Source organism: Populus alba, chromosome 1 (genome assembly GCF_005239225.2).
Source record: "Populus alba chromosome 1, ASM523922v2, whole genome shotgun sequence".
NCBI lineage: Eukaryota > Viridiplantae > Streptophyta > Magnoliopsida > Malpighiales > Salicaceae > Populus > Populus alba.
Window position 1 is genome coordinate 24,885,810 of NC_133284.1, and position 8,017 is coordinate 24,893,826.

Here is an 8,017-nt window from a genome sequence, read left to right on the forward strand (position 1 = left end):
TTGATAAATATGGTGGTTTTACCAATGGCGCATGCATCGGTATTGACAGTTGCTGTTGCAGAGTTATTTCACCATGAGAAGCTCTTGTTGCTTGATTTTAATTGAGCTTAAATTCTATTGAATTTGGAATAAAATATTTCTTTACATTATCACACATTTTATTGAATAAAAATAGCTTTTTTATTCAGGTTGAAGGGATTGTCTAGTTGATCTTGAGCTATATAATTTGGCTAATTCACTAGCTCCTCCGACTTTTTTTGGTCTCTCTTACTATTTCTTATGATTTGCAACAATTTCTTTGATAAATTGGGATGTCTGCTTGGAAGGCTTTTCTGTGCCTATTAAGTTTTTTTTTTGTCTAGTAGTAATTAATTAAGCGCACAAGACTAGAAATTTAGTCTCGAAAAATAAATGGGGATGCTTGGGATAATATACGCTAGGAGGATTATTTAGGATAATTATGGTTTGCAAATATGGCTAATTAGTCCAAAATCGCCTGAAAAATGTTGAATTAAAAAGAAACCCGAATCACATTAGGGGAGACTGTTTGGCGAAGCATAGTTACAGGACGTCATTGTATCGTGTATTTATATCATTTTAAAACAATAATATCAAAAATAATTTTTAAAAAATAAAACAAATACTATTTTAAGTATATTATTGTTTTTATTTTGGCTAGCCTGAGTACTTCATTTCCTCCCTGGCTTTACACGCCACCAAACCCCAAATAGCTGTTGAAACCCAGGATCAAGAGGTGTCAACACTGTTATTCTGAACCTTGCCGTTGATGTTTCACCATACATAAATTCTACTCGAACCAAATTATACTATTTGACAAGCTAGACTGGTGGCGAGAGCAATACCTGCAGGTCATTCCTCTTGCGCTGCTACTGCGATGCAAGGAGGAAACACCCAACCACCACAACAGCTTCCAATCGCAACCCATTCAGTTTAAGCTTGCCGAGAGAGTCATATCCCAGCTAGGATTTCACATTCCTGAACTGGATTTACAACCACAAGCAGCAGGCACCACCATTTTCATATAGGTGAGTGGTTTTAAGAAAAATTTGCAGAGTATTTCAACAGACACAAGTTAAACAGCATGACATTAAACAGAGAAGCCAAGCATCTCTTTGAACATCCGATTCTTCGCATTAAGCCTCCTGGTTCAAAAGCATTTTTTACAGAAAAAGACATGCCTTGTATATCACCATTTGCTACAAAAGGAGACAAGTGTGGTCTTTTTCTTTCTGATCTTTCCGCATCCACATCGGTGATGCGTGCCGGTTGATGTATACAAGTTGGTTGGATTCTGCAGAACAGTCTCAGATGGCCACAAAAAAGAAAGGCCTACTGTATCAACAGTAAAACATAACATCCTTGACATTTTCTTTGACGACTGGAAGAGATCGGGCCTCCACACTCCTCCCAGTAGCACTAGTAGAACCACTGTCTGATATTTCACCCTCAATGTAATACCGAGCCCTAAAAGCTGCCAAATGGGCGTAGTATGCAGGGGGCACTGCATGATTCCACATGTAAAGTATTACCATTCTGATGGAAATAATTAAATTTCATGTAAAAATAAAAATTAAAAAATAAAACACGAAAACAAAAGAGGGAAATGACGGTCTGACCTATGGAAACAGACCGAGTGCATCTTGCATACCTGGAAAGAAATTTTAAAAAAACAATCAAGACTACCAAATTGTACAATGCAGAACAAACTAATTCGTCAAAAAGGGAAGCCAAAACATTACGTGTAGCACAAATTGTTAGTGAGGGTTTGTAAGCCATCAGCAGTGAAGTTGTTTTCATCAAACAACACATGGTAGTGTGTAGGCCTGCTAGTTCCCTGCAAGTATAGTCGCCGGAAAACAAGTCTTAAATGTTTTATTTTTAATCGAGTTGGATGTCAACCTAAGCAGGATCACTTATTCATCATTTATTTCAACGTGTTGGCTGAATCTTTTACCTGAATTCCAGCGTGACTGTTAAGGTAGAAATCAAACTCTGTAGGGTGGCAAATTTTAGTGTCCACGACTGTGCCTAAAACAATTCAAAAAAAAATAAAAATACTCAGTTCTCAACAGAAAGACACCAAAAATGTTAGGGGAAGAAAAATTCAAAACCTGGTAGGATATTGCCACTCTTGTCAGTCTGATCACGCTTGTTATGGTCAGCAGGAAAGAAGCGTGTATGATGCCGTTTCTGCACTACAACAAAGGTAACCCGAGGACAATATCCTACTTCCAGGGTGCCACATGCCTAGAAAGATTTAAAATCGTGCACATTAAAAGGCATAAAAGTTTTACTATTGATTACATTACAGGAAATAAAATATTGACTAGCTTATACACGGTAAAATCGAATGCAATAATCATGCAAGTAGCACTAGCTAGCATTGCTTACTGGCAGTGAACCGCAACCAGGAATAAACACCACAATCCACATAAATTAGAAAAGTTATGGATAGTGTGATCTGTACAACGCAGTTAGCCTTCTCTTTGGACACACCACATAATAGCAAACACCATTAAATCTAACTTGACCCATCTAGCACCTTAAAACATGTATGGCCGACAAAGTATCAATAGACCCCAGCAATGTTATCCTTAACCAGTAACACAATACCTCTCGTATCGCCTGCATCTCATGTAGCAGAACTTGGCTGAATTGGCCTTCACTTACACCATCTCTGTCAAATGAATTCATATGGTCTCAGCAATCTAACACAAAAGGGTTATGACTTTTCTGTTATCCAATGTTAAAATTACCTATAGAATATAATTCTATGAGGCTTTTGGCCTGTTGATCTTCTGAATGCAATAAACAGTTCCCTGCAAATAGAGTCAAAATGATGGCAGTTATGAATCTTCCAAAAATTTCACATTGGGGGAAGGATGCATGTCAATTCCTTACCTGATCATTCCGCTGTGAACTAATCCCTTTTCTGGATCCTGATATTTTTTGTAAAGATCCTGAATAATTTCCTCCCGGTGGGCCTGTGCAGAGACAAGTCCTCTATATTTGGTTACCTCTGGCCAGTCCATAGAAGCCACTACCTGTATCACCCCAACAAACTATTTAATACAACGAATAAAATGCAAAGGATGCATAATAGACAACCTAACATGAAAATGATAATTAAATGATAAAATCCAGCTCAACATACTGCTGCAATCGACGGGCTAGAGTCTTCCCCTGGCTGCGGATGGGTCACATCAGCACCAAAAATAATAGTAGGAAGATCAGTAACGTTAGGAATTCTTCTTTGAATAGCATCATTTAACACAGTGTTCCGTCCACCAGCCTAGAAAGATTCAATCCTCAATTTAATACTTCAAATGACTAAAAGAGTGTGAAGGAGGAAAACAAATAACCAAGGAAAATTAGCAAACCTTCACATTAATTTTGAGAGCAACATTTTCCAGGTATTGTTTGCTGAGCTTCTTTGCCTGCAGGGGCTGACAGCATTGTGAAACTATTCCCAGCTCAGTTTCACAAATACGTTTGATTTTCCCTACAAGCAAGAAAGAGCTTGTTTACAGGACAAACAACTCAGATTATGAATTTCAAATCATATTCTGTAACTAACCATAGGATCCACTGAAATCAGGTAGGATAATGATCAGCAGTTGAAGCTGTTTGCCCTTCTGATTTGCAAGTTTTGCAGTACATTTCTTATGAACGTCAAGAAGAGCTTTCTCAATTTGCCTGGAATCAGCTGAATGTATCTGAATAATGGGATCTGGGTGGACTTCCTAGCATTATGTTCAAATCAAGTCAGAGTCAATCTACCAAAATAGAAACAAAACCCATGGTAATAAAAATGGCAGAAAAAGAGTGAGGAATGAAGTCAAACCATTCCTTTGCTGTTGCACATATCCATTAATTGCCTACAAAATTCAAATGGCAAGTCTCTCTGCACTCTTGTAGAAAAGCTCACACAGGTCCAGAAATCAATTCTGCCTCCATTCACCATTTTCTGCAAAACCATTATTATAGAAAGTCATCTCACCATTGAGTTCACTGCATTTGTCACACTACAAACATGCACATCAACAGTACATGAGAAACACAATTTCACAAAGACTCCAACAAGTTAAGAAATACCTTAAGTTATAACACAAACATTATGATGCAAGTTGGTTTTTGCTTTTGAAGCACACTCACCATTTTTTCTATGCTAGAACTACAACTATTTTTCAAGCAGTAAAATCAATTTCCAAGCAGTCTGGTAAATGTGGAATAACCAGTGAAACATTAACACTCAAACTCAAGCTTCCTCTTAGGCAAGCCTGTATCACAAATGATCTTGTTAACCATCACTTCACCTTGTTTATCATATTCCATTGTCCTAAGTGTGGATCCACTCTAGGTTCTCGCCCTGTATCATGATATTTAAGCTGCAAGACCATAGCAAACAGTGATGTTAATGCTGTTAATAATTAATTTGTATGTCACAGTGATGTTAATGCTGTTAATAATTAATTCATGACATACGACATGAATCCAAAGCAGAATGCATAATTTACCATAGGAGGGGGTAAAACTCGGGCATCAATTGATGTTAGTTCTTCTTTCACTTGAATACCAAATTCATTCCTTACAAGCACATTCCTACTATAATCGTTATGCCGAACCATCTACATGAGGATGGAGAGTGACTAGTTATAACTTATAAAGCCAAATATAAGAGGAAAAACATATATAAACCACGAAAATCAAGATTAGCAATGATAGAAATAAAGATGTCTAAGAGAGATTATTTGCCTGCTTAATGCTATTTTCCCTAGCAGAAGGGCGTTGACAGGTTGCTCTTAAAAGAGCAGTGACTTGTCTTTCATTTAGTTTCTTCGTGTATCGCTGTCCTCCAGCAATCTTACAGAGCTGCAATACAAAGAAAACCAAAATAAGCAACCTAATTCAGAGCCATATGCAGAGGTACAATAATCTTAGGGACCTCATCTAAAACAACAAACCTCCATGGGCAAATAAATAGGTTTCGCATCGGTTCCAGCTTGAAGCGGAGGCAAAGATGTATATTTCAGCCCAATATTGTATCTCTCCCAGAAATACTGATGGACAGACACCTTTGTTTTCTTATCATCCAGAGTAAACCTACATGACACAAAATTGGTAGAAAGTTCAAGATGATAGGAGACTGAGAATCACAAACATAGTCTAATAAAAGTATTAATATCTTGTAACTCAAATGTGTATAACATTCTTTTTCCTGAGGTTTAGTATGTGTTCTAAAATTTTTGTTTCTTAGATTAAGCTAGCTTCAGGATCATTTTTAGTAGGTGTGGCCCCAAACAATAAAGACTAAAAAGCTATGGTAGACAGACACAATAAATCAGCCACCACCATATAAGTTACTTAATACTTTCAAAGACAAATAATTGCTTCAGCTTTCAAAAGAATTTATCTAGACTCAGTTTTACACATTGTCAATAAAATTCAATAACATATTAATACAACATCCCGAGTTATTTTCCATACTTTCCAAGGATTCTTAGGAATCTCAAAAATACAAAAACCTTATCAACAGCGTCCACAATAGTATTTACAAGCTTCAAAATCACAAGAACATCTGCATCCAGGAAACTTACATCGTCTTATCTACTGGTAGATTAGATATGCCAGTAACCTTGAAGCTTTTAGCATAGTCCCTGTATGAAATTTCCACTTTGATTCCTCTCAAGGCCCTTTTCACCTGAAAGTTGCACCCAAAGATATATACAAGATACTTAAAACTTCAATTTAGTAAAGGAGAAAAAATGTGGGTAATTCGCAAGAATGACTTTGTGCATTACTGTAAGCAATGAAGTTACCTTAACACGATCCTGATCAGAAAGAGGCCTTGTCAAGTCTCTAAGATTGAAGTGCTTGGCCACAAACTCAGTCACCAAAATTGGCTCATAAAAGGATCTGGCTGACACATCTACAATTCAAAAGTAAGATACTAGAGGGGAAAAGTTCTCAACAGAACTATGGCTAGAACAAGTATCAATGCATCAATTTTAGATAATCAAAATGAATGCAAGTAAATGAAGCTATACCAATATTTAAAGAGAGTCCCATTTGGGTTGGCCGAAGACTTTGATAATAACCTCTCCAGTATTCTATTCCATTACCAAGCTCGCCTTTTGGGCCCAAATCAAGCGAGAAGAATGACCTCCCAACAGTAACGTACCTAGTCAAACACACACAAAGATGAAGAGAAAAGAACAGGAAATTTACATTTTCTAAACAATTGAGTTGAATTACTTTTCTGATGGTGATGCTCTGAGAACAATGTCAAGGATTTGTATGGTTTCCTGTGGAACATCCTTTTGTCTGCCACTTAGGACTTCCTTTAAATGATGCATATCAACTTTGGATGCATATTTGATTGCCACGTTAAATTGACGTTCCTTTCTGCGTATGAACCAAAGGCATGAGCAAGTTTGTTTTAAAAAGAACACAGTAATCATAATCTTTTCGAACAAACAGCAACCCAAAATCACATAGGCACGGTAGAATAGGAATTACCTGACAGAACTGGATGAACTAGCAGGATCATTCTTCTCAACCAACTTCACGACAAATTCCTTTGCTTCAAAAGGCAATGCCCCAGCAGTGTATAGACTTTTCCTGCCATCATAAGCTGGCATCCGATTGCCTAGGTGAGACTCGCGATAAGAACGAACAAGCTGGGATATTACATCTCTATTTACCTTCTTCGATGTAACTTCAGGAGTTATTGCCACCTAATCCAAAAACAAGACCATCAATCAAAATTCTCAACGTCAAATTACTTTTTAACCACAAAGAAAATGACTTACATGAAATAAACTAAAAGGTTTGCTATTGCTGAAACATGTTGTCCACAAAAAAACTAAAATAAAATAAAAATAAAGGGCAAAACCACCCCTACTGAAAATTTAATTAACAATATGTATATAAATCATTTCATTGTGAGAAAAAAAAAACGAGAAATTCCAAAAAACAATAAATGTAATAAAAAAATGCTAGAAACAGTTTCTTTATTTGTAGAAAAAAAAAATAAAGGAGCTAATACTATTAAACAAACGCAAAACAATCCATCTACGGTACTGAAACCTAACACAAAAGGTACGTATGTGCATACACATAACAATTACGTATATTGGACGAGCATACACGTAATGAAAGGGAGGGAGGGTTACGTACATCGTAGTGAAAGAGATCTCTATCAGAAACCTCAACTACAAAATGATTTGCTCTGATCGTACATTTCCTTCCTATCCTTCCAAGTTGTGGCCGGGGCGGAGGCACAATGGCCTTTGATGATACAGGCACCGACCCTCCCGTCGCACTGGTACTTCCAAGTGACAACTTTTTTGCGATCTCTTGACTCAGCTCCTCCATCGAAGCCGAACTCGAAGCCGAGGGCGGTGGCGCAGTCGAAGATGAAGCCATTTCTTGGGGAGTTAGTGAGGTTGAAGGACCTGCGGTTGCAGAAAGGTAGCCGGATGCAGCAGGGGGAGGAGCACGAACAGGTGTTGGAGACGAAGCAGGAGTGTAGCCGCCTCTTCCATCACGGCCTCTACCACGACCTCCACCACCACCGCGCTGAAAAGACGGTGACGGAGTTAAGGAGCCCTGATCACGGCGAGGTTCTGAAGATCGCCGGCCACCACCACGGCGAGACATTGTTACTCAGTGGTCACGCTTTTGGAGAGAGAGGGGGAGATAGAGGTGGGGGAGTGAGAAGAGCTTTTTTTCTAACGAGAGAGTAGGGGAGTGGCTGTGGATAAATAAAATGAAGGAACGAGGAAAACGGAGATACGTCTGCTGATGACGTGTGAGAGAGAGTGCTGGATGGGGGGAGTGGGGCTACGCGGAAGTATTAAAGTGTTAGTGATTGGCGGTTATTTTCATGACTGTTATGCCCTCGGTTTACGGGTATAAATTTCAGATGTGCCGTAATGGCGGGGGAGGGGGGTTTCGTTGGAACGGTGGGTCGCCGGTTTGTTTGGGGGCTTAG

At 38.4% G+C, this 8,017-nt stretch overlaps 1 protein-coding gene across 2 annotated transcripts; it reads right to left on the reverse strand.

The window, feature by feature from the left end:
- Positions 1 to 1,085: 1,085 nt before the first annotated feature.
- On the reverse strand, positions 1,086 to 7,789 carry LOC118046934 (protein argonaute 5). Of its 2 annotated transcripts, XM_035056029.2 has the most exons (22): positions 7,201 to 7,781; positions 6,541 to 6,758; positions 6,277 to 6,426; positions 6,069 to 6,202; positions 5,841 to 5,950; positions 5,619 to 5,722; positions 4,986 to 5,124; positions 4,777 to 4,893; positions 4,539 to 4,649; positions 4,338 to 4,409; positions 3,866 to 3,988; positions 3,599 to 3,764; positions 3,402 to 3,523; positions 3,176 to 3,313; positions 2,923 to 3,065; positions 2,778 to 2,840; positions 2,635 to 2,698; positions 2,133 to 2,268; positions 1,976 to 2,049; positions 1,761 to 1,855; positions 1,638 to 1,669; positions 1,086 to 1,522 (listed from the first exon to the last, which is right to left on the reverse strand). In XM_035056029.2, exons 1-22 carry the CDS (start codon positions 7,681 to 7,683, stop codon positions 1,359 to 1,361), a joined length of 2,958 nt encoding a protein of 985 aa, XP_034911920.1. In that variant the 5' UTR covers positions 7,684 to 7,781; the 3' UTR covers positions 1,086 to 1,358. The 2 variants fall into 2 exon arrangements, with proteins under 2 accessions (XP_034911920.1, XP_073264045.1); XM_073407944.1 differs by lacking the exon at positions 2,133 to 2,268 and having other exon boundaries at positions 1,382 to 1,522; positions 7,201 to 7,789.
- Positions 7,790 to 8,017: the final 228 nt, after the last annotated feature.